The following is a 25,796-nucleotide window of genomic DNA, read 5'->3' as shown; positions in this document are numbered from 1 at the left end:
ATAAATATGAATATTGCTAAAGAGGTCAGGGGTTGATCGGTTCCAAAGCTGGAGGTCTCATATGGTGGGATCCCAGGATCCTAGACTTTGAATGGAAAGGCATCTTAAAGGTTGTTGAGTTCTATCGTTATTTCGAGGTTGAGAACAGAAACAGGATCAGAGAGATTCAACAATTTGTCCAGGTTCACACAACTAGGAAATGTTTGAAGTAGGTTTTAAATCCAGATCTTCTATACCCAAGTATATACAAGAAACAGTCTTTTAAGCTGGGCCTCCAGGATGAGCAGGATTTCAGTATAATCCTTTAATAGTGGAAGCATATGTGTCCTGAACTTAATATTATATTCTCGAGAAGTAATAAATAGTTATTAAATGCACAAATTAATGTATTATTCAAAACCAACTTGGATTTATAAACCATAGTTTAGAGACAATTATTCACTTTTTGAAAGGACTTACTGCACTCTGATTTTAAATGGCAAAATTTCCCTGGGGCAACTAAATTTGGAATTGCTTTTCAAAAATCTGATTACCACCAATATTTTTAGGGACCAACCTAGTGTATAAAATGTGCTTGACCCGTACAGGTGAAGTGGTGTCGGGAATTTGACAATATTAAATCTTTTTTTAGACTCCAGTATATTGGCGCTGAGTGACTTAAACTTTGGGGGCTTTATTAGCTAGGCAGAAATATGCAAATATTCTTGCTTCTATTACTTCAGTGAAATTCTCATGTCACATCTAAATTAAATCACATACTTCCTCCCCCCTCATAAGTCGAAAGTATTTCCCTTGCCTTAATTGGACTCTGTGTATAGAACCCTGGGCCTGAAGTCAGGAAGTTCAAATCTAGTCTCAGATAAGCCTGGACAAGTCACTGATCTTCTGTTTATCTCTCTTTACTCATCTGTAAAATGGGCATAAAGCAGCACCTGTCTTATTTTGAGAATCATATGAGAAAAAGCTTGTAAAACATGTTCCTGTTACACAGTAGGTACTCTATAAATTTTTATTTTCTTCTTCCTTCTTCGAGAACTCTGCATTTCAGTTTTGTCTTTCCTCAAGGACAAGAAGGCTGACTACCCCCTCCCTCCAATGTAGCAGCATCTTATGCTGCTTATTTTTTATGCCCATGAGTGCCTCAGTAGTTGTACAGTGCTCCTATGGAAATGGGGCAATTGTGCAAACATGTACACAAAATTACACTGACGTGAAATCTCTTCACTATTTTTTTTTTAATTTTGGCAAAAATCTTCACATGAGATTAGCTGAGAATTCAGTGTGTGCTATAGATGTCCATTTGCCATGTAGGTGATAATAATCCATGTATATATATATATATATATATATATATATATATATATATATATATATATATATAGTCTTTGCAGTTTATAACATTGTAAAGTTGGTAATCCTAAAATATTGTTACTCCCATTTTAATAAGCTGGGGCATATACTGGGCTTGTCATAAAACCTGGGGAATCTTGGATAAATCATGTCATTTCTGTCTAGGTTTCTTCCTAAATCCCTAAGGTCCCTTCTAACTTTTAATTTGAGATTTTATGGTTTCCCCTCAGTTACGTGCATAGGAAGTGGTGGAACAAAGACTCTTCTGACCATAGATCCATCCCTCCTGTCAATATATTTAAATGCCTCACATTTAGATTCCCTTCTAATTTCCCTCTCACCCCAGTTTACCACTACTATTATTGCTACCACCTCTACCAGTCTTACTACTCCCATCACTCCTTCTCTTCCTCCTCCTCCTCTTCCTCTTTCTCCCACTGCTGTTACTACTATTACCTCTTCCTCCTCCTATTATCTACGACTACTACTGCTATTGCTTACTACTACTTCTACTACTATTACCTCCTCCTCCTTCTCTTTTTCTTCCTCCTCCTCTTTCTCCTACTGCTGCTGTTGTTACTACTACATCTTCCTCCGCCTATTACCTACGACTACTACTGCTATTACTTACTACTACTTCTACTACTATTACCTCCTCCTCCTCTTCTTCTTCTTCCTCCTCCTCTTCCTCCTACTGCTGCTGTTGTTACTATTACCTCCTCCTCTTCCTATTACCTAAGACTACTACTGCTATTACTTACTACTACTTCTACTACTATTACCTCCTCCTCCTCTTCTTCCTCTTCCTACTATGGCTGCTGTTGCTACTATTTCCTCTTCCTCCTCCTATTACCTACTGCTATTATTATTACTACCTATCACTACCTCTTCTATTACTATTACCTCCTCTTCCTCCTACTGCTGCTGTTGCTACTATTACTTCCTCTTCCTCCTATTACCTACTACAACTACTACTAGTATTACCAACTACTAACTCTTCTGCTACTATTACTTCCTCCTATTACTACTGCTGTTGTTGCTGCTGCTACTACTACTTACCACTACCTCTTCTACTATTACCTCTTCCTCCTCCTCTTCCTCCCCCTCCTCCTTTTACTACTGCTATTGTTGCTGCTGCTATTGCTGCTGCTACTATTACTACTACTACTACTACTACTACTACTACTGCTGCTGCTGCTGCTGCTGCTGCTACTACTACTACTACCTACCAATATTTCTACTACTATTACCTCCTCTTCCTTCTTCTCTTCCTCCTCCTTCTCCTCTTTCCCCTTCTTCTCTTTTTCCTCCTCCTTCTTCTCTTCCTCCTTATCTTTCCCCTTCTCCTTCTTCTCTTCCTCCTCATCTTTCCTCTTCTCCTTCTTCTCTTCCTCCTCATCTTTCCCCTTTTCCTTCTACTCTTCCTCCTCTTTTCCCTTCTCCTCCTCTTCTTCCTCCTCCTCCTAATCTGCTTTTTTTCCTCTGGAAGTAATTCAATAGGGGAAGCCAGTATTCTTTGTTATTTTCCACCAGGAGTCATTTTTCTTTCTGGGGAAGAGCGGCTGCTTTTGAGGTGGGTTTATACGTATGTTTTTATGTATGAAGATATTTTATGCCCGCAGAGTCCATGGTCATAGTATATGCCCTCACTAAAAAGTTCAGACAGAATTATTGCATGTTGCATGCTATTTAGAACCTCAGATAGAAGTGCCTAGCCACTCAAGGCTCACTATATGAAAGCAAGACATCTTTACTGAGCATAAGTAAGACATTTGATCCCGGTTTTCCGGAAAGGAAAAGTTTGGAGAAATTTGTCTCCTTTAGTTTTATGGACTCCTTTAATTTTATTAGACAGATTTATTTCTGTTTTCATTTTTTTTCAGTTCTCCATAACCTCTTTTGGAATCTTCTTGGCAAAGATTCTGGAGTCTCTTTGGAAATACTGGAAATAGCAAATTTCCTTCTTCAGCTCATTTTTCCCAGTGGGGAAACTGAGGCAACCAGGGTTAAGTGATATCCCAAGGATCACACAGCTAGGAAGTGTCTGAGGCTGAATTTGAACTCGAGAGTGGGAAGGCCCATGCTAGGCCTGATGCTCTATCCACCTGGCCACCTGGCTACCCTATTAATGTATAGAATGTGCCAGCTGTGTAGCTGGATAGATGTGGCCCATTTCGGCTCACGTGAAGCGCGTGGGCAGGGGCTTTGTGATCTATACGAGCTTGAGCTAAAATAATAAAGAAAAGCCATCTTGAGCAGGTTGGCTGGAGTAAGTGAGGTCACTTCTTCCTCCCCGGGTCCATTAGAAATGAGCACACAACCCAGCTGGAATGCAGAAGAGCGTCGGGAGGCACTTTGCCAACATGTTTTTAGACAGAATGGTAGAGATTAAAGCACTTCTAGCTCTGATTGGATTACCACAGCACCAGAAGCACTTTAATCTCGGCTGCTGCTGCTGGGGGGTGGGGTGGGGACAGGGGGGTAAGCCGGTGATTGAGCCATGTGTGGAGGGCCCTTACGGAAGGAGCAGACAGACGACTACACTTAGCTGCTTAATCTTCCAGCCTTGTGGTTGGCGTAGAGAAATATTTAACCGCTGCAACCGAGATAAAGTAATAGATTCCTAAGTATTGGGCTGTTGATAACTTCTCCTTAATTTGAATTCTGTTGTGTAAAACCTTTGTCAAAACAGGCTTTTAGCAAACCCGGCTCACTGGAAGCAGATTCGGCATCGGTGGCTGGGGGTAATTCCATGGATAAACAGGGGGTTAAAAAAAAGGATAATGAGCGTCCGTAGACAGGCGAAGCAGAAAGGGAAGAGGCGAATTGTCTAAAGCTAGAAAGGGCCCTTTAATAACCAGAAAGACCGATTACAAAGACATCGGAGGGAGAAAAAGCATGGAGGCAACGCGAGAATAACGGGAAGAATGGAATCCACATAAATGGTGATTATCCAATTATATCATCTTCGACAGTTTACTGTCAGACCGATTTTTTATTTTAAAGGCTCCATCCCTGGAGGCATTTATCTTCTCAAGCCTTACAGAACAAAGCCAATCATGACATCTCATGACTAATCAAGTCCAGCATAAATCTGAAAATTCACAGGATTTGCTTCCTATTTGGGGGTGAAAAATCCAAAGATAATGGGGGCTGGATTTAATTGCTCCAGCCGGAGAGAAGAGCCAGAAGAGCTTTCAAGAGGATTTTCAAAGGAGAGGGACAGAAAAGTGGGCTGCTGGATGAGGACTAGGTGTATATGGGAAAGGAAGAATGGGTGGCTTTGAAGGTGAACTTTAAGCTGAGGAGGAGAGGATCCAGGCCAGTGGTTAAGAATGTGTGGGCTTGATAATTGTATAAATAGGTATACATAGATTGGATTTAACATATTTCTACCATGTTTCACATATATTGGACTACTTGCCATCTAGGGCAGAGCGTGGAGGAAGGGGGGGAAATTGGAACACAAGGTTTTACAAGGACTAATGTTGAAGAATTGTCCACACATATGTTTGGAAAAATAAAAAGCTTTAATAAAGAAAAAAAAAAGTGTGTGAGCTACAGTGAGAGAGATGGTAGAGATAGACCCAGATGGCTTTGGCCTTTTCCATGGATTGGAGAAATAAGAAAGTAGGAGGCCAGGTGTCAGAGGAGGGACTTTTGAACCCAGTTTCTCAACTCCCAAATCTAGCACTCTCTCCAACTCGATGCCATTTAGAAAGGAGTGGCAAGGACTCGTGGGCTCAGTTATTTTGAGTAGAAATATTGGTGACTTTCAATGAGTAAATGGCCTATGCATGTTAAAACTTACACTCACAAATAAATGGAAAAAGCTATTGGGAGAATGCCAGGGTGGAATTTCATAGCTATTATTTTTGTGGCCTCTAGCTAAGCGAGCTAACAGATAAAGATAGTCTATAGACCCAACTGGTGGGGAATGACATTTTAAAGATTTTTGTCAGGTAGGCAATTTAAAAATAAACTTGATTTCAATATGTACTATTATTTGCTAGGATTTGAGTGATACACGCATGGAAAAATACCTCATTTTGGATAGTTTAAGAAATAAAGAGTGTGGTTAGAGAAGAGCCTTCTATAGAAATCTGCATATGTTAATGTGACAGCAGCCCCTAACTAAGCTATTGAAAACATTCCACTGTTCTGCCCTCCAGAATTAACATCCTAACCTATGTCAGTGACTCACCATTATCCTAATATCTGTTTTTGGATTCTGTCCAGTCCCATTAGCTATCCCCATGTTGATTGCTCTGTTACTCGTGAATGTTAATTGCTTCCAAACCTCACGGGAAGTTCAAATGCTTGGGGGGGAGATTCTGACTGGTAAAGCTGTTGGTTTTATTAACATGCAGGTAAACAAGAAATCTGTTTAGAAATTTGACTAAAGTACTTGTGACCGGAAAGAGAGGAGATAAACGGCTGATCTTGCATCTTTCTCTGAGTTTCTGTCACTTGTTAGTAATGAGGAAGTAGGAAATGATGGTGAAATCTTCACTACCACCTGCCGTAAGTCACTATCCCCGAAGAAGGAGGAGTTAGAGACCGTTATCATATTCTTGAGTATTTTTGTCCACTTGACATGATATAGTAACGTGGCTAACTGTTAGCTAGGTTCCTGTATGTAAAAGAGTGTTAGTAAAATTACATCAAAATACAAATATCATTTGACAGATCATCGATCAGTTAATTATTCCTGAAATAGGAAAATTGGAAAAAATGAAATAAATTCTGATGATGTCATCTAGTTTACTCTGCCCATTTTGACCAATGAGGAAATCAAGACTTGGGGAGGTCCTGATTTATCTGAGGTCATAGAGGAAATTAATAGAAGACTTGGAACTGGAGCCCAGATTTCAGTGCCACTGTTAGAGAGCAAAGTATGAGAGAATCATAGACTTAGAGCTAAAAGAGATACTTGAGGTCATCAAATCAAATTGCCTCCTTTTGCAGGGTAGGGAACTGAAGCCCAGCTAAGTGATTCGTCGAGGGTCAAACAACCAAGTGTCTGAGGCAGGCAGTCTTGTAGCCTTCAAGCCCCAAATTCTGAACACTTCCTCAATTCCTAGTCCTTATTGTGTTTATTAAAAAAAACCCACCATGATTATAAACTATTTTGGGGGGGAATTATAAATATCTACCTCTCCTATGCAGATACTTTTGGTAATAATGATACCATATGTTTATGCTTTAAGATTCACTAGATAGAGTCCTGGATATGGAACCAGGAAGGCCTGAGTTCCAATCCTTTCTCATATACTTACTAGCTATGTGATTCTAGGCAAGCCCTTTGATCTCCATTTGCTTCAGTGGGAATAATAATAGTACTTTCCTCCCAGGGTTGTTATGAGAATCAAATTAGATGATATTAATAGTGCAAATTTTGGAGCATTTTATAAATACTGATTGTTCTCACAACAACTCTGGCTAGGTAATGGAAGTATATAGGCTTATAAATCTTACAAATGGGAAAACAGTCAACCAACAAGTCTTTATCAAACATTGGGGATACTACTACACAGAAGGAAACAATCCTTACAATAGGTTCACATTCAAATGGAGAAGAGAATAAATAATATAACTATATTTAATATTATATAATTATATGATATATAACATCATTATATATAATATAATATAATATAAATAAATACAGATATACATTCAAACAGCATTAGGGCAAGGTCACAAACCTCACAATCTCCCTTAGTTCCCATAGGAGATTGACTATGAAGTGGGCCAGATTCTGCCCTTGTTTTGGAAAAGTCAGAGAAGTAGCCACTGCCTGGAGAGGGAATGCCCAGAACAACAGGGCTGGCCTGGGACCAAACATCATTCCAGGGCCAGGTTTAGATGAGCTTCTGTAACAAAGCTACTAGACCAGTTACCAGCCCAATTAGATCAATTAGATGAAGCAGTCGATAGAGTGATAATCTTAAAGTTAGGAAGACCTGCTCAGACACTTACTAGCTGTGGGAAAATCCTGGGAAAATCACTTAATTCCATTTCCCTCAGTTTCCTCATCTATAAAGTGAGCTGGAGAAGTGAGCTCCAATATCTTTGCCAAGAATGCCCCAACTGGGGGTTCATGAAGAATTGGACACCACAGAACAACAACAACAACAACAACAACAAAAAAACAAATCAGTATAGTATTTTTTAACCTCGTTGTAGCTCGTGTAGCATCTTACACAAAAAGCTTGAACTTTATGTAGAGGGGCACTAAACATTTTTGAGTGTATGAATGAGTGAATGAAGTTTCTTTCTGGGAGAAAAACAAAGGGATGAAAGATGTGTACGTGGTAGCCCGGTAGCCTGGTATGTGGTAGATTCTGATAAATTATATGAAATAGATTACCTTTAAAATGCTCTGACTTCCTTGATTTTTTTTAATTAAACCGAAACCACCAAAAAGTGTTGATTATTATCAGTATATGCTGAAATGTGTAATCAAATGTGTAATCATGCTAAATGATAAGTAATAATATTTTGAGACCCAATTTCATGTGAAGGGTTACATTCTGCCTATTAAATTTCCATCCAAGTTTTCAATTGACTGTAAAAAATTCTTTCCAGATTTTTCTTTTATATTTGATCAGTTGTTGCTGCTTTCCCTCTCCTTGATCACACATCAATGACCTCTCTCACTGATAACTTTATGGATTCTACCTATTAGAGTTTTCTGTAGTGACGGGGAGGGGCATGTGCCTTCTAATTGGACCAATGTATTATGTAGGAGAGAGGCAAAGTTTGAATTAGGTCTCATTGCATCAGTGACTATTTTATTAGGATCATTCATTTATATCCATTCTTATCAAACTAGAATGATAGATTCCATGTTAAACATTGGGTTAGTGGAGGAGGGCCTGAATAGAAATGTACCCGGTTCTTAAAGACCTGGGAAAACTATTATGTATGGACACAGCAACAACATTTGATAGCATATATCCTATTCCATATCAATAAGTCTCTATCCCTCTATTGAGAAGAATGAGATGGGTTCCATTGCTTGATTACTATAGTTCTTTGCCTCTAGGGAACATCTGGGTTATATTTTCCTGATGATCATGTACAATGAAAGGGTGAAATGATCACTGGGTACCATTTGTCCTTTTTGAATTTATTTTTGAAATTACTTCAAATAGATCATGAAGGAAGGATGGGGGTGCTGGCTGGTATTGTGTATGGGAAGACCCAGATTGTAGGAGGTGTTCTCCCACTGATGAGTTTTTTTTGATCCTGTACCATTAATGTATCCCCCCCATTTTCCCTCAGTATCCCCATCTACAAATGGGGGTAACACAACTTACCATCTGCTTTTCAGGTGTGTTGCGAAAATCAATGAACTAATATTGATAAAATTGGAGCCCCATGGATGAAAGGTACTTTGTAAGTATAAAGAATTATTGTCATAATATATTTTATTTCACCAAAGTACAAAATGCTAAATGTTTGATCGTAATTTCTTAGGAAATCTGCAACACCCGATTTCATATTCAATTACTGGTAATCTAACTTTTTTTTTTTAGGAATTTCTTATTTCTGAATACTATAATGTTTATGAATCTATTGGTATAGAAAATGAAAAAAAGTCAGATATTGTTTACAAGACTATTTGGAAAGTTGGTTGGTTGTTTCTTTATATGGCTATGCAGAGCTGAACTCTGAATGTAAATTGAAATTAATTTGTGATGCTTTTGCTTTTTTATTTCTTTCTTTTTACTTTTTAGTTGAAAATCTTTCACTCTATGATATGGCCCCTAAGGGTATGTTTCAGTTTGCACAAAAATTGGTTTCGTGGAGGACCAATTTAATTGGAATGGGCATTATTTTTTCCAGACTGCCTTAGCAAGATTGTCATTTTTAAGTCTCAGGGAGAGGACATTGCTGAACAGAATGATTCATGTATAGAATACTTTGGCCAACCAGACAAGTGATAAACTAGGGACCTAAGAATTGTTGCCTCCCAATGTTATGTCATTGTGCTGTGTGTAATTAGAACAAAGATAATCTGAAACTCTCTGTTAAAAGTTCTTCTGACCATTGTCTCTCTGAATTCATATTTCCCCCTCTAAATTTACCTGTTGACCAAGTTTTTGTTTTTTGGCATGTGTAGGTTTTCATAACCTGAGAGTGGTCTATTCCAAACATAACCCTTGACCTAGGGGATTTTAAATGATATCAGTTGGGAGTCCCTTGGAGATTTTCAGACAAGAATATTACTAAGGTCAGAGGCTGCTCATGAAGTCTTAGAACAACCTTAAAGTACATTTAGTTTAACTCCTATGTCTTCTCTAATGGATCATAATCTAGGTTTGGCAGGAATCTCCACATCAATGGAGAACTCTACTTCATAAAAGCAGCCATTCTTAAGCATCCTTGGGAAATTCTGCCTAGGATGCCCACTATGTCTATCCATTGGTCCGACTCCTGCCCTCTGGAGTAACATGGAAGAAAAATCTTCTGCTTCTTCACCATTTGACATCCCCAAAATCTTCCCTTTTCCCATGAAATAGCTAAATGCTTCAACTATTCTTCATCTGACATAATTTCTCTCTCCTTTACTGGTCTAGTTGCTCATATCTGAAAGATATTGCCATTGTCAATATCCCTACTAGATGTGATTGCCAGAATTTCCAGTCACTATTTCACATTCTGGGGACAAGGAAGCTTCTTAGCCAATTTAGAGATTATGATGGCTGAAAAAAGGTTTTTTGTGAAGTGCTTGAGTGAGATGCCTTCCAGTGTCTCCTGTAGCCATAAGGTTTAGGGATTCTGGCTTTGAATTATAAAAGACTATACTTTTATCATTCCTTGTTGTTCTAGACTTAGACAGGAAGAAGTAGTCCTGGTTAAAGAAAACAGTTGGTCTCATGGAGCTACTGCGCCCTTAGCCTACTAATTCTGTAGAAGTGAATTAAAGTTGTTTACTGATGTTCTAAAGTAACTGTCAGACTGAAACAAGTTTACACGAAGTGAGCCAGCTCACCTCCTTTAGAGTGGCTGTTTATTTTAAGCTGAGTGCATAAATAATAGAGTGAGATATGAAGAATGAGTTCAAGCAGTAGCTACATGAGACCGCCTGTTTACTAAATGTTATTGGGCAGAAGAGAACTGGGACAGCTCAGGATATTTTTTTCCCCCTGGTAAAGGCAAAGTAAGAAATTAACTTTCATTTTGTAGTTAACAGAATTAATGATTCTACCTGGTTCCTCTGTCCCCTGGCTGGCCAAGTCTGATGAAGATAAAGCCTTTTGTTATACAAACTAGCTCCTACAGCCCAGTCTCCAGCATTTGTTTCCTATGGTAAAATCAGTTCATGTGGTAAAAATGGTAAAAGAAAATTGTACTAAATATAAAGATGAGCATCGTGGAAGATCATTGGACTAGGAATCAAGAGCCCTGGTTTTAGATCCAGTTAACTGGCTCTGGAATCTTAGAATGAGAGTCAATTTTCCTATCTGTAAAATGGGGATACTTTTTTTTTTTTTTAAACCTGACCAGGATTCTCTAAAGATCAAATGAACAATAGTTGCCAAAGGGTTTTCCACCTTAGTTAGATATTGTTGAATACATGAGAAAGGGTCCCGGGCTTCCAGATGAAGCTCATGTCCAGATGAGCGAGATCATAATGTAATTGTCTCTGGATGCTTTTGAATGACATGGATGCTGTAGACATGAATGAAGGAAGGATCTTTCCTAAATATCCAGATAATCCATTAGCTGGGATAGAATAGAAATCGTTCCTCTGCTAGTAATAATTAGCAAGTAAAATTCCTCTTGGTAGCTTGTATGAATTAATGAGCACTTATTCAATTGAATTTAACTTGACAAGCATTTATTAAGTAACCTCTAGGTTCCAGGCCCAGTACTAGCACCTGACAGTGGAGATTCAGAGACAAAAATGAAACAGTCCCTGCCCATAAGAAGCTTCCATTCCACTAGGAGTACACAGTAAGTTAACAAAAAATACAAACAAAATTAATAAAAAAATTATTTCTATGGGGGTCACTAACAACTGCAGGGCATCAGAAAAGACCTTTTGGTGGAGGTAGGAGATGGAATATTATGTATGCAGAACAGTTTGGCTGAAAGATAAAGTATAGGCCTGGGAGAGTTGGAAATCCAAAAGCTATGTGGGGATTATGAAGCACTTTAAATGACAGACATTTGATAGGAGTATGTGTTTCACTCTAGAGAGAGTAGGGAGCCATTGACATTTCTTGAGATGGAACCAAGATTAAGGTCAGATCTGTGCTCTAGGAATATCACTGTGGAAGTTGTGTGGAAAATAGATTGGAGAACAGAGAGATGGCTACAAAAAAAGTCACTTTGCTCTAGGCTAGGTGAGAGATAATAGGGTGGGGGTTCAGTGACAGAAAAGAAGGGCACAGATACTAGTGATATTGTAGAGGTAGAATTGATGTATAAACTACATGGTGATTATAATGTTGATTGCCAAAAGGAATCTTTATGATAATTCAGTCATCTTATAGATGAGGAAACTGAGACCCGGAGAGCTGAACTTGAAGTTTACACCCCCTTGAAGGTTACACAGATATTAGGTAGAAAAAACAGGGACTCACACTCAGATCTTTGGCCCTCAGATCCATTATATTATTCCTTATTGGATACATTTTTAGAAATGAAAAATCTGGCTCAATCTATGACCCTGAAAGCGTGATAGGATAGGAAGTGATAGCCTATTTTGGAGGAAAAGCTGCTAGAAAAATGATACAGAATATTTCCTTTTACATGATTATATTTTGTATTATTTGCCAAAGTACCCAACTGATGAAAGTAGAAGTGTATACTGCTATGACAACATATGTATTTTAGATGGAGCAGTTCAGATTTTAAAGCATAATACACAAGCCCTTTGGGATAGTGCCCGATGGAATAAACGCACAAAAATATATCTTTTCATACTATTGGCAGGATGCACATCATAGCCATGTTTTTATGCTCACTGTCTTTTTGAACATTTCTAAAGATGGAGAAAAAAATAGAACCCCCCAAAATGAAAGAAGATTGAGATGATGTCGAAATCTTCCACGGAATATTACCTGTTTGTACCGAGGCCCTATATTCCTAGGCTAGAGTGGCAAGCCGAGGAGCCTTGATTGGCTTTGTATTTCTGAAAGAAGCAGGCCAAAAATAGGATCATTTCCATAATCCCAGAAAAATGGATAGGACTGTTAGAAGTAATCAGCTGTGGGAAAGAAGAAATTCTGCACTTCCAATTTGAACACACATCTCAACAATTGCTTCTGTGCCTAAGCACTTGTTAATACAATAAGATAATTACATTATTAAAAACACTATGGAATTTTGATCATCGGAAACTTTGTTTTCTCATCACAGCATATAAGCTGCTGATGTTAAAACTCTCCCCCAGTATTTTAAGCTAGAGACTCTCATCCTTTCACGTCACGTACAATACTGCATTCAGTTGCCGGGCTTGTGGCAGGGAGATGCTTTCCTTTTCAGGTTATTTTTAGTTGGGTATATTTAGACAAGGTGAAATTAAGTAGGAAGCCCCCAAAGTGTGACTTGGCTCTGCTATAGGAGTACAGTATCATTCCATTAAAAGCCTTTCTTGGTGCCCTTTGGATGCTCCTATTGAACGGCTAAACTGAAGCAGGAGATCAGTGGTCATTTGAATTGAAGGCTCAAGTACTTTCAGAATGAATTGGAATTGTCATTTCTAGGGGGAGGTCTGGGCCTGTTCTGGAAGGGAGAAACTACTGCCTGGAGCGGGACTTAATGATTTGTGGCCCTTCTGTCCATTCACTGAGAAACAAGTTGCTCTTCTCTGGCCGCCAAATCTGGTAATTATTTCAATAAAATCACTGGTTTGAGGTGAAAGAGAAGTATTTCTTCATTATGTAACTGGACTGTCACTGCCCTGAGCCTCAGTTTCTTTATCTGTAAAATGTAGGGAAAAGGCTTGCAATGTCTGTGTTACCAGTTGTCATGAGGACAGTGTTTTCTAAACCTTAAAGTACGTCATAAATGTGGACTGTTTTGCTCCATGGAGAGAATTCCAGCTGAAAAAACCTCTCCATGGACCTGTCTCTGTCTTAATTTTTTTTTCTCCATGAAGGACTGACGCATAGGGCTTTTTCACATTTGGAAAAGTGATCTTAGTAGGCTTTTTATTCCTTGAAAAATACTTTTTGGCTTAACCCAAACTCTACACATCTTGGATTATTATTCTCATTTTCAGAAATTACCTTAGATGATGATGGGTTCTTAAGATTTTTTTAAAGCAATTTATATCCCTTTGACAGCTTGGTGATGTCTAATATTATTTATGGATTGTTGCTCACATTCACAAGTGAAAGAAATTGTAAATTTGGATCAGCAGGTAGTGAAAAATCAAAACGTAACTCTTGGATCCCCTGAAATCTGGAGTCAGGTGGAAAAGCCCTGTCCTAGATCTCCATAATGTTCCCTTTGAGATGATTTAAGGTTTATCTCTTTGGAAAGAGTGACAGCTTCTGGCTTAAAGTTTTCTATTTGTGGGCTTACAATAGTGTGTTGAAGATACCCTTATCTTTCTGCCCAAGCTAGTCTTGTATATATGTACATAAGGAAGGAAGGAAACAACAATTATTAAATACCTAGTATATACCAAGCAAGAGGCTAAAGCACTTTATAAATGTTATCTCTTTTGATAAGGGTAAGAAGATGCTGCCTCTTTTAATTGTAATATTTGCCCTTAACCCTACACATGGAAAGTCATTTTCACTAGGCCTGTTTTATTGTAGAGATCCTTGATTTTTCCCTTCAGTCTCATGGACCTCAGTGCCTATGTCAAAGTTCATTTCCTGGTGCCCATTTTTCCTGGTGATTCTCTTTCTTTTTCTTTTTCTTGCTGAGACAATTGGGGTTAATGTTTGAGGTCATATTTGAACTCAGGTCCTCCTGACTTCAGGGCTGGTACTCTATCCATTGTACCACCTAGCTGCCCCCTGGTGATTCTCTTCTCAATTAGTAGAGGTCATATATTCCTGGACTAGGGTAGCAAGATGAGAAGACTTTATATTTTTAAAAGAAGTAAGGATCGTTTTCATAATCCCAGAAAAATAGATAGAACTGTTAGAAGTAATCACCCAATAACAAATTCCAAATCTGTTCTCAGGCCCATACTCAAAGCTGGTGCAGCTTGGGAAGGCCCTCCCTCTGCCTTACCTCTATGGATGCCATAGTTTCTTATCATAATAATTGAAATTACTGAAAAAATCTGAAACTGTAAATGATGAGTTTTTGAGAAAAAAAAACCCGAAAGAGCATCTTTTTTGTTTGTTTGTTTGGTTCATTTGTTTCCAAGCTTTACAAAACCACGTTTCAATATTTTTCATATATTAGTATATTTAGTATATTAATTTGAATTTATTTAGGAGACAGCTGCTGGTAAAAAATTTTCAAATTCTCAAAGCTTCAAAAAACCCACAGATGCTAAATCTAAGGTCTTCTTTTTCTTGAAGAGACTTTTAAAAAGTAAAATTCCCCTGGAAATGAATTTCCAGGAAGTCTTTTATGCCTGGAAGGAGTCTAATAATTGGGGTGATCTACAGACAAACATTTGTTAAAGGCAGACTCTGCCAGGCATTGTACTGGGTGCTAGGGATAACAGACAAAAGATAAACAGTCCTTGATCTCAAGGAGCTTCCATTCTAGTGGGGTAGATTTCTTCATTTGTAAGTATATAGAATAGAGTAGCTAGGGAGAGAGGACACCAGCCTTTGGAGTGATGGGGAAGGGCTTCATATAAGTGAACATGGCTAGAGCACTGGATTTGAAAATAGGATGATTGGATTGGCTAACTACTACCACTGTTCCCTCAGGCAAAGTACTTAACTTCCCTGGTCCCCAGTTTCTTACTCTGTAAAAAATGAGTATATTGGATTTTATGGTTTTTTGAGGCCCAACTTGCAAATAAAAAATTCTGTTACTTATAAAAGCAAATGTAATATGGGAACAGGAGAATCCTGCAGAATTAAGAATCATATTTTTGTGACCTCTCTTATTGTAATTAATTGACAATGGTTGGGGCCATTTAGTGAAAGGACAATACATTCTCTAGACATCCACGGACTCAGAAGGCCTCACGATATTATAGCACTGGAAAGGAATTGAAGTTCATATTATTGATGCTTATTCATCCAGAAAGCATTTAATTATATTTGGTTTATCCAATTTTAAAAGGGCAAGGAAATTTGATAAGATTTTTTTATCCAAAATGGTTAAAAAAAAAATACAAGGGGTAAAATATTAAATCGATCTTCAGCTACTTGGAAAACTGCTAGCAAAAATATTTTAATTTTTAAATGTTCCAGATAGCAAAGGTTTTGCTTTTTTGCTATGTGATTGCTTAAGTTATTTCAAATTTTGAATGATATTTTATGGAAATTATCTTTCAAGTTCAGTGGTGATAAAGGAAGAAAACCCAAAACTGTTAAAATGATATCCTTGCCCTTTGGAACAAATAATGGCTGCTGGCCCATCCTTTAAACTTAGACAACACTCGATTAACTACAATTCTAGTTTTTGTTGTTTAGTCATTAGTCGTGTGGGACTCTTCACGAGCATATTTGCAGTATTAGGAGTTTTCCTGGCAAAGATACTGGCGTGCTTTGCCATTTCCTTCTTTAGCTCATTTTACATATGAGGAAACCAGGGCAAATGAGGTTAAGTGACTTTCCCAGGATCACACAGCTAGTAAGTGTCTAAGGCTGGATTTGAACCCAGGTTGAATTTTCTTGACTTCAGAGTCAGTGCTCTATCCATTAAACCACCTAATTGCCCCAAAAGTTCTAGGACAACACCCGTAAACAAACCAGAACAGTTGCTAGTGTTATTGTGACATTGTTGGGGAACAAATTCAATTCAAATCTACAAGCATTTGGTAAGATTGTACCAAATTTAGGGTAAGTTGTTAGGCTACTGTTACAAAGGCAGTTGAAAAAATAGCTCCAACCTCAAGTAGCTGACATTTTACTAGACAAAGAACAGCCTCATACAAATAGTTTGTAACAGACCTTTATAAAAAAAGTCAGTGTTATCAGTTATTATCTGCATATTTATATACTATCAATATAATTATATACATTATATAATTACATATGAAATTATAGATTTAGATTAGATTAGAGATATAGATTTAGAAACAACAGCAACAAAAAAAGGCACAAGAATCAGAAATAGAGGATGGGATATGAGAACTAGCAGGAGGGTTGCACATTTTTGTGGTCCAGTGAGATTTATAAAGAAAAGCTTTTCTAGTAAACCATAAGGAAGGGTATCACAAAATCTCATTATGCCCCCTTTTGCAGAGGGGAGAAGAGAAGGTCAGAGATGTAAAACAGAGTGACTTCTCCATGGTTTGAAAGCCAGCATCCAAGCTGGGTCACTTGATATGAGCCCAAACTGGTTCTCTCGAAAGCGATGAAGTCTCCTGTGTCAAGTTGTGGAGCCGATACCTGTCCAGACCTCAGTTCTGTAGGAAGAGTCAGAAAACAAGGTTGAGGGAAGATAGAAATCCTATGCCTGCTCTTCCAGCCTTCTGCAAACACCCTGAATCAACCCCTCGTCCCCTGCCTAGTGAGGTACCCCCAAAAGAGCACAGTCATTCAGCTTCTCCTCTGGAATATTTGTTCTTATAGACTCAAGATTTTTCCAATGGAGATTCCTAAGTTCAAATGCTTCATTGTATAGATTCAGAAAATGATTGACAAAAGCAAAATAATCCACCCAAAGTTGGTCACTAGTTTTATTCCTTTTCTCCATTTGTTCTTTTGCAAAGATAACTTTGTTCTTTGTGCCCAGAGACTGTGCCAAGTTTTTTTTTTTTTTTTTAATATCCCCATTGCAGCAGGCTCCAAGAGACCTTAGTATCCAGTGACATCTTTTGCTTCTTAGTGCAAGTCAGTTACCCTTTCTGTATCTCAATTTCCCCACCTGAAAAATAGAGCTATAAATAAAATACTCCACTCTCCATCATGCCCCTATGTGAGATCCCTCAATCCTATGAACATATAATACTTGAAGTCTCTTGGGAATCCCATTCTGAGAAGTCTACTCTGCTCTTTTTTGCCTTTGTTTTTTGATAGCGAGACTGGGATAAAGATGCTGAATTGCATTTTCTCCTTATCTTCTCTTCATCTTAAAGAGAGAAATTCTAAAAAAAAAAAATGGGAAAATGCACCAAAGTAACTCGTTCCAGGAAGAAACAAGTAAAGGGTTATTCAGAAGGCTGGACTAGTTTGGTATGGGGAGGGTGGAGTGCAAGAGCTCTCCCATACTCCTGCAGGGCCATTGCTATGAAAGGCCGCCTGGCACTGAGTGGCTGCAGAGTAGCCAAGCTGTGACCTGAGCTGCTCTGCAAGGTTTTTGCTTTTTGCTGTACGAGGACAGCTTTCAAAGAGACCATGCCCCAGGAATGCAAATTTTTTTGATGTAAGTCAATAGGAAAATCCATTTTCACATTGTATATGGAATTTGAATTTACAGTTAACTTTTTAGGAATCCGGTTATTCTGGATATCGAGGGAAACCTTTCCCTGATGTCTGTCTGTTTCCCATGGATATGGTGAAGACAATTAGAAAGCACAGATATCCCACAAAATAAATAATATTAGTTATTTTTATGCTGGGGGAACAGGCACAGATTTACCTTCTAATTTTATTTGTCTTAACCTAAAATGAAAATGAGTTTATCTTCCCTGAGCACAGATCAACAAAAGATGGAAAGACATGGTCCAGATATTCCCTTAAAGACAGCAAAACAACAACAACAACAAAAAACTCAGGCACAAGTGAATAATGAAAGATAGGATGTCGGTGAGAGCGATGAAGGCAATCCTGTATCTAGATAGCAACTACTACTCCCTAGCTGTGGCTTCTTCCTATTGCAACAGGAGTCTTTCTCCAGGAGATATCTTTTATTCCTTTCTCTCCTTTTTTTCTTTTTTTTCTGGAAGTGCCTCTTGCTGGCCTGCTGTTTTGTGTTTTTGTTTTCTTCTTGTTGTTTTAATTAAACTTGGACTTCCTCACTGACAATTCCCGAGTGGCTCAACATTCAACTCACAACTCAAAGAGAACTATCTGTTCCCCTGCCTTCAAAAAAAAAAAAAAAAGGTCACCTTTTAATGGAATCAATCCATTGATGAATCTCAATTGTCATAGCTAAATGAGATGCCAGGAAGTAAAAAAGAGCTTTTTTCATTTCTCTCTGGGGGCTTTTCTGTAAGAGTCCAGGGATTAAAACTAAAATTTTAAAACTCTGGCTTGGAGATGGTTCTTGTCCTAGGGACTAGAAAATTAGAATGGCTAAGCAGTCTGTGTTTAGATTTTTCTTAGTGGTGAATAATTTTATGACTTCAGGAGAGAGAGAGGAAGAGAGAAGAGAGAGAGAGAGAGAGAGAGAGAGAGAGAGAGAGAGAGAGAGAGAGAGAGAGAGAGAGAGAGAGAGAGAGAGAAACTTTACAGCTGTTTCTCTTCTCTGTATGTTCATAGTGGTTATTTATATCTGGGAGGTTTCCATTGGGATTTAGTTGAGGATATAGACTTGGCAACCTGACTTCCACACTCTGTTGTGACATTTGACAGGCTGAAGGCAAAGCAGGATGGATTTCTAATATATAGATGGATGGATTTGGGGGAGAATGTGTTTTGGATTGCACTATATTATGAAATGGATTTATTGATCTGCCTCCAAATGCAGCTGTTTGCCTGTCAATACGAGACCTGTATCAAGGGTGCTTGATAAATGTGTGCATCTGACCCTTTTCTTTATTTGTTTTATAAACTCTACTTGGGAGCAACAATCAAATCCTCCAGGTGGTGCGTTTCTAATGGCTTACTGCACTTGTCATGTGGTTTGGAACGCTTGACCTTAGGGCTGATGCTTTGTAATCCTACACATGCTGTATCCATCTAGAGGTATACTGCTGTGCCTGATTTTCTCAACAGAATCACACATTTTCCTGCTCCTTTGCATTTCAATATCAGTTTCATCCATTAACCTTGAAACACTGTACCCATATGCACCAGTTATTGCAAAAACCCCATGAAGTAGGTAGTATCTCCATTTTCCAGATGAAGAAATTAAGAGACAGAAAGGTTAAATGAGCAGCCTTGGGCCACACAGTAAATCTGCCACAGACCTGACATTAGCATTCACAGTTTCTGCTTGGATATTATGGCTACACTGCTTTATTTCTCCAAAACAGCAATTTTAAAAGCAGCATATATACAGATGTGACACCCAACTGTTTAAAGTAAGGAGCGAATTAGGCAGAAAGGGATAGTCAGAGATCTCTTAGGATCAGAGATTTTCATCTGGAGAGGAAATATAAAGTCAGGTTTGTTTTTTCCCAATGATTTGTCTGAACTCAAAGAGAAAGTAAGTAATAGAGGAGATATTAAAAGACCCTCTGATTCTAGTTCTAGGTGTCCTGCCACTCACTGCACCATGCTCCATGAAGAAGAGTAAAAAACAGATTCAGTGACTATTTGAACAGTAAATTTAGTAAAAATCATCTTTCCCATCTGATAAAGTCATAGGGAGAAGACAGAGTGAATAAGCGAGCAGAAATATGCTTATTCTTGAAATACTTTTGAAGAAGAGGGATTTAAAAAAGATAATAGCTTTTAATTTTCACAATATTTGCAGAGTTTTCAACATTCATCCTTGAAAAACCTTGCGTTCCAATTTTTCTCCTTCCCTTTCCCCTCCCTAAATATCAAGTGAACTGATTTATGTTAAACATGTGCATTTCTTCCATACATATTTCCACATTTCTCGTGCTGCACAAGAGAAATCAGATCAAGAAAAAAAATGAGAAAGGAAACAAAAAACAAGAAACAACAAAAAGTGAAAATACTATGTAGTGATCCACATTCAATTGCCAGATGCAGATGGCTCTTCATCTAAATCCTTCCATCTAATAGATTGTTGATTGGCCTCAGGACAAGGGATTTCTTCATTGGACATTTTCTACATTAATGAAATCAAAGATCTAGATCCCCTAAAATGTATATTCTATTTTAAAAATATTTAGGTATTAGTTTATTGGAACTGGCCTGAATCATCTCATTGTTGAAGAGAGCCATGTCCATCAGAACTGATCATCGCATAATCTTGCTTTGCCGTGTATAATGATCTCCTGGTTCTGCTTATTTCACGTAGCATCAGTTCATGTAAGTCTCTCCAGGCCTCTCCGAAATCATCCTGCTGACTTTTTCTTATAGAATGATAATATTCCATAACATTCATATACCATAACTGATTCAGCCATTCTCCAACCGATGAATGTCCACTCAGTTTCCAATTTCTTGCCACTATAGAAAGGACTGCTACAAACCTTTTTATACATGTGGGTCCTTTTCCCTTTTTAATCATCTCTGGGATACAGGGAAGGCTTTTCTTTATAAAGAAAAAGTGGCTTGATTGATTCCTTGAAATAATGAGAAGTCTAAAAAGGAAGACTAATAATATCTATAAATGTTTCAACAGTCATTTTTTTCTGAATGTACAGTGAGAGACAGCTTGTTGAAATGAAGGGAGGTGTAGTCTTAGAATTAAGAAAATCTAGATTCAAATCCTGCTTCGGATACATCCTCGCTGTATGATCTAGTGGAAGTCATTTTCTTTTTTAATGGCTTCTGTCAGTTTTCTAATTTTGTAAGCTCAATGGCTATGTGGATCAATAAGTTCATTTCACATTGCAGTGATCATTAAATCCATTTCATAATTCAGTGCAATCCAAAATACGTTCTCCTCCAAATCCATCCATTTAATAGATTGCTGATCTGCCTCAGGGAAAAGGATTTCTTCATTGGGTATTTTCTACATAAATGTAATCAAAGGTCTAGATCCCCCAAAATGTATATTCTATTTTAAAAAAATATTTAGGTTTAATTTTTGACCCATGTCAAGAAATTGTTCAGTGATGAGGTTTATAATGCAAAATAAAAGATCTAATAAGAATTAATATGAGTTTATTGGTTTTTAAGTGAATATTTAAGAGAGTCTATGTTATGGGAGTTATCAACAAACAAACCATAGACTAAGAATAAAACAGTAGATTAGTAACAATTTAAATACAGTCGAGGTGAAAGGATCTCAAAATAGGGATATAGAATTACATGAAACACTTGAAGGAGAGTCTGGATATTTTTCTCCCCCTGGCCTCCTCTTGCCCCACCCTCCTGCCCCCATTCAATCTTGTGGGCTTTTAGCAGCTGTTTCCTGGCCATCAAAGTCAAGCCATAGCTCTGTCCAAAATCTTCACCAAGAGACTGGCTTGCATCAGTCAGCAGGTTGTCGAGATGCGTGTGGCCCTCATAATAATAAATTGTTAGATTAGAATTAGAAGTTGCCAATCTGCCTATGTTAACCTTTACATAGTAGAGAATAAGCTTTGCATAATTTGAAATCCAACCGAGTTGCATGCTTTTCATGCAACAGCTGAGTCAAGGAGATGATAGAAAGAAACCTCAAAGATGGGGGCTCCAGAGACTGCCCCTGGTTATGAACTCGGTGTGCTGTGTGCAAAATGTCACATTCCAAGAGGCCCCGGAATGATCAGGCTCAGTGTCACATCTCACTACGGTCTCTAGTCACATGGTGGAAGTCCTGTTTATCTGACCGGACTTAAAAGAAGATCCGATGCTTTATTTATGAGCCCTGTGCTGCTCAGTCCCGTGATGTAAGTAACCTGGGGGGTACAGAGCATCTGATCACTTCAGCTCCCATTAACTACCTGCTTCTAAATGGGGAAGAGCATTTACCCAGCACATTATGTTATTCATGAAGACACAAAAGCCGCCTGTTAAACAGTCATCCGGGCTGCTCTCTGTGTAATGTGATCCAGCTGTTGAACTCTGCAGATTGTTTCTAAAGTTAGTTTCTTTCTTTCTTTCTTTCTTTCTTTCTTTCTTTCTTTCTTTCTTTCTTTCTTTCTTTCTTTCTTTCTTTCTTTCTTTCTTTCTTTCTTTCTTCTTTCTTTCTTTCTTTCTTTCTTTTTTCTTTCTTTCTTTCTTTCTTCTTTCTTTCTTTCTTCCTTCTTCCTTCTTTCTTCTTTCTTCCTTCTTCCTTCCTTCCTTCCTTCTTCCTTCCTTCCTTCCTTCCTTCCTTCCTTCCTTCCTTCCTTCCTTTCTTTCTTTCTTTCTTTCTTTTTTCTTTCTTTCTTTCTTTCTTTCTTTCTTTCTTTCTTTCTTTCTTTCTTTCTTTCTTTCTTTCTTTCTTTCTTTCCTTCTCTTCCTTCTTTCTTTCATTATTTTTTTCTTGCTTTCTTCTTTCTTTCATTATTTTTTTCTTGCTTTCCTTCTTTCTTTCATTATTTTTTTCTTGCTTTCCTTCTTTCTTTCTTTCCTTCTTTGCTGCTTTCCTAACTTCCTTCCTTTCTTTCCTTCCTTCTTTGCTGCTTTCCTTCCTTCCTTCCTTTCTTTCTCTCTTTCTCTGTTTCTTTCTTTCTTTCCTTCTTCTTTGCTGCTTTCTTCCTTCCTTCCTTCCTTCTTTCTTTCTTTCTCTCTTTCTTTCTTTCTTTCTTTCTTTCTTTCTTTCTTTCCTTCCTTCCTTCTTTGCTGCTTTCCTTCTTCCTTCCTTTCTTTCCTTTCTTCTTTGCTGCTTTCCTTCCTTCCTTCCTTCTTTCTCTCTTTCTCTGTTTCTTTCTTTCTTCCTTCTTTGCTGCTTTCCTACCTTCCTTTTTTCTTTCTTTCCTTCTTTCTCTCTCTCTTTGTTTCTTTATTTCCTTCTTTCTTTCCTTCTTTCTCTCTTTCTTTCTTTCCTTCCTTCCTTCTTCTTTCTTTCTTTCTTTCTCTGTTTCTTTCTTTCCTTCCTTCTCTCTCTTTCTTTCTTTCCTTTTTTCTCTCTCTCTTTGTTTCTTTCTTTCCTTCCTTCTTTCTCTCTTTATTTCCTTTCTTCCTTCTTTCTTCTTTCTTTCTTTCTCTCTTTCTTTCCTTCCTTCTTTCTTTCTTTCTCTCTTTCTTTCTTTCCTTCTTTCTCTCTCTTTCTTTGTTTCTTTCCTTCCTTCTTTCCTTCTCTCTCTCTTTCTTTCTTTCTTTCTTTCTTCCTTCCTTTCTTCTTTCCTTCCCTTCCTCCTTTCTTTGTTTCTTCTTTCTTCCTTTCCTTTTTTCTCTTCCTTCTCTTCCTTCTTTCTCTCTTTTTTCTTTCTTTCTTCTTTCTTCTTTCCTTCTCTTTCTTTCTTTCTCTTCTTTCTTTCTCTTTCTTTCTTTTCTTTTCTTTCTTCTTTCTTCTTTTCTTTCTTCCTTCCTTCCTTCCTTCTTCCTTCTTTCCTTCTTCTTTCTTTTCTCCATTCTTAAGAAGAATCTTGACTCTATTCAAGTGAGAGTTAGGTGTGTCACTGTATATCAGGAAGCAAAAAGAGGCCCACACCTTCATGGAAAGTTACAGAAATGGTATTTGCTGGCAGAAATGTGATCTTGTATTACTGGTGCATTAAGCATGCCAGCTGCCTGTGCCTTAACGGATGGAACCTCTCATCAAAGCTTTTGTCTGGATGCCCTTTCAGACTCAAGACACAACATGGGAAAGGCTGTGTTTTACTCAGTTCTTGGATAGTAACAGGGGTTTACAATACAGTAGATTTAAGAATAGCAAGAGCTGTCTTTTCCCAGAGCTCTATTGGTCCCTTTTTCTTTGTATCACATTTACCTAGAAAAGCTGATTATGAAAGGAAAAGTGAGCCTATAAAGGTAAGCATCTGAGGGAGGAAACAGACCTGGACAAATAAATGAAAGAAAGCATTTTCTAGCTGAAAAGTAATCTCAGAGGAGATTTTCTTGTATAGTCAAACAAACAAGGAAACAGACAAACACTGCTCTTGGAGTATGATGAACTGGGTTCAGGTACTGGTTCCCTCACTTGACAGAATCACAACTCTCAATCTTTGTTTCCTTAACTGTAAGATAGGTGGTACCTCTCCATCTTAAAATTTAGTATTCTAAGGTAGAGATAAATATTTTGAGGATTGTTGTGAAAGTCAAGTTATGACTGGGCCCTAAAGCCTCTCTAAATGTAGGATGTTTTTCTCTGAGGTTTCTCATTTGGGTTTCATTTAGTTTCCTTTTGGCTTGTGAAACTTTATAAAAGATAAAAAAAACCAATCCCCATTGGAATACAATAATAACCAACATCAGGACGGGGCTTTAAAGTTCACCAAACAACTTTTACCAACCATTCCACTCATTTCCATCTCACAACAGTTCTGTGAAGTAAACAGTAAGGACTATTGTCCTCATTTTATAGATGAGGACATTGAAATTTATAGTGATTCACCCATGGTAAGACATTAAGCATTTGAACTCAGCTCTTTCTGTCCCCCAAAACATCCTACCATTTAACAGACTCAAATCCTCATCTCGATGCCGTTAACACTTCTTGAAAAAGTGGAGGAAGTTGTATTTATAAGACTGACGCTGATTCTTGCCAAATTAGTTTTTGTAAGAGATGCATGAAGGAGAAATAAAAAAAATATATTTTAAAAAGGCTATGTGTAAAAGTCTCAGGCTCTTGTATGGCTTTTCAGAGCTCTTGCTTCCTAGGCCAGTCCCTGTGCCTTGGAGCAGAATGCTAAGGGAGAAGGGAATAATAAGTCATGAGCTGTGAGCTAGAATTGTCTACTTGCAAGTCTTCTCCATCTCTCCCTCACATCATTGGCTTTTGACAGGGCATCTCGAATGAGTTATATTGCCAGCAACTCAAAGTAACCACAGTGAAAAATGGACCGTTCACATTTCTCCTGAAACCCTCCCCTCTGGGTTATGCTAGTGTTTCACTCATTCCTCATTCTCGGCCCCTCCAATCTCATCTGCTACTCATTCAACTTCCAGTTGTCTCACATCTGGCCCTTCTTCTCTCCTCCTTCCCATCTAGATCATAGAATCTTGGAGCCGGAATAGAGCTGAGTGTCATTTTAATCCAATCTGTTGCCCAATACAGAAATGTGCTCTCCAACAATTCTGATGGATGGATGGTCCTCCGACCTTGACTAGAATACCTCCAGCACTAGAGAGATCACTGGCTCATGAGACACTTTTCAAATTTGGATTTTGACGATTATTAGTATTATTCTTTCTGTTACTGAGCAAAAATCTACTTTGTCAAGTTTTACCCATTTCTGCTGTCAGGAGACATGCAAATTGAGGCTAATTATTCTTTTACATTAGAACCCTTGACATATTTGAAGATAGCCTTTTGTTTTCTTTCACCAGTTCCTCAGAGGCTTTGCATTCTGTCTTGGTCTTTCTCTTCCAGATGCACTAGCTTTTGTCCACGTCCATCTTAACGTGTGGATACTCCATCTGTGGATCTATTCACGAGTATGTCTTTCGGTGACTTTTCATGCACAAATACTTGTAGATGTGGGTCAATATATTTTTCACAACAGACAAAGAAGA

The 25,796-nt window shown here is 38.0% G+C and overlaps 1 protein-coding gene across 3 annotated transcripts in view; it reads left to right on the top strand.

Moving 5' to 3' along the window:
• PPARGC1A (PPARG coactivator 1 alpha) overlaps positions 1-25,796 on the top strand; it is a 739,677-nt gene that overhangs the window by 190,104 nt on the left and 523,777 nt on the right. For 2 of the 3 annotated variants that reach the window (XM_051963881.1, XM_051963879.1), the window contains exon 2: positions 8,690-8,754. The exons of the other annotated variant lie outside the window; for it this stretch is intronic. In XM_051963881.1, coding sequence (XP_051819841.1) covers positions 8,737-8,754 — 18 coding nt within the window. In that variant the 5' untranslated portion in view covers positions 8,690-8,736. The remainder of the gene's footprint in view (positions 1-8,689; positions 8,755-25,796) is intronic. 3 annotated transcript variants of the gene reach the window in all.

The sequence above is a fragment of the Antechinus flavipes genome, chromosome 6, assembly GCF_016432865.1.
Source record: "Antechinus flavipes isolate AdamAnt ecotype Samford, QLD, Australia chromosome 6, AdamAnt_v2, whole genome shotgun sequence".
NCBI lineage: Eukaryota > Metazoa > Chordata > Mammalia > Dasyuromorphia > Dasyuridae > Antechinus > Antechinus flavipes.
Note: the sequence above shows the minus strand (reverse complement) of the source record. Positions and strands in the feature narration are given on the sequence as shown.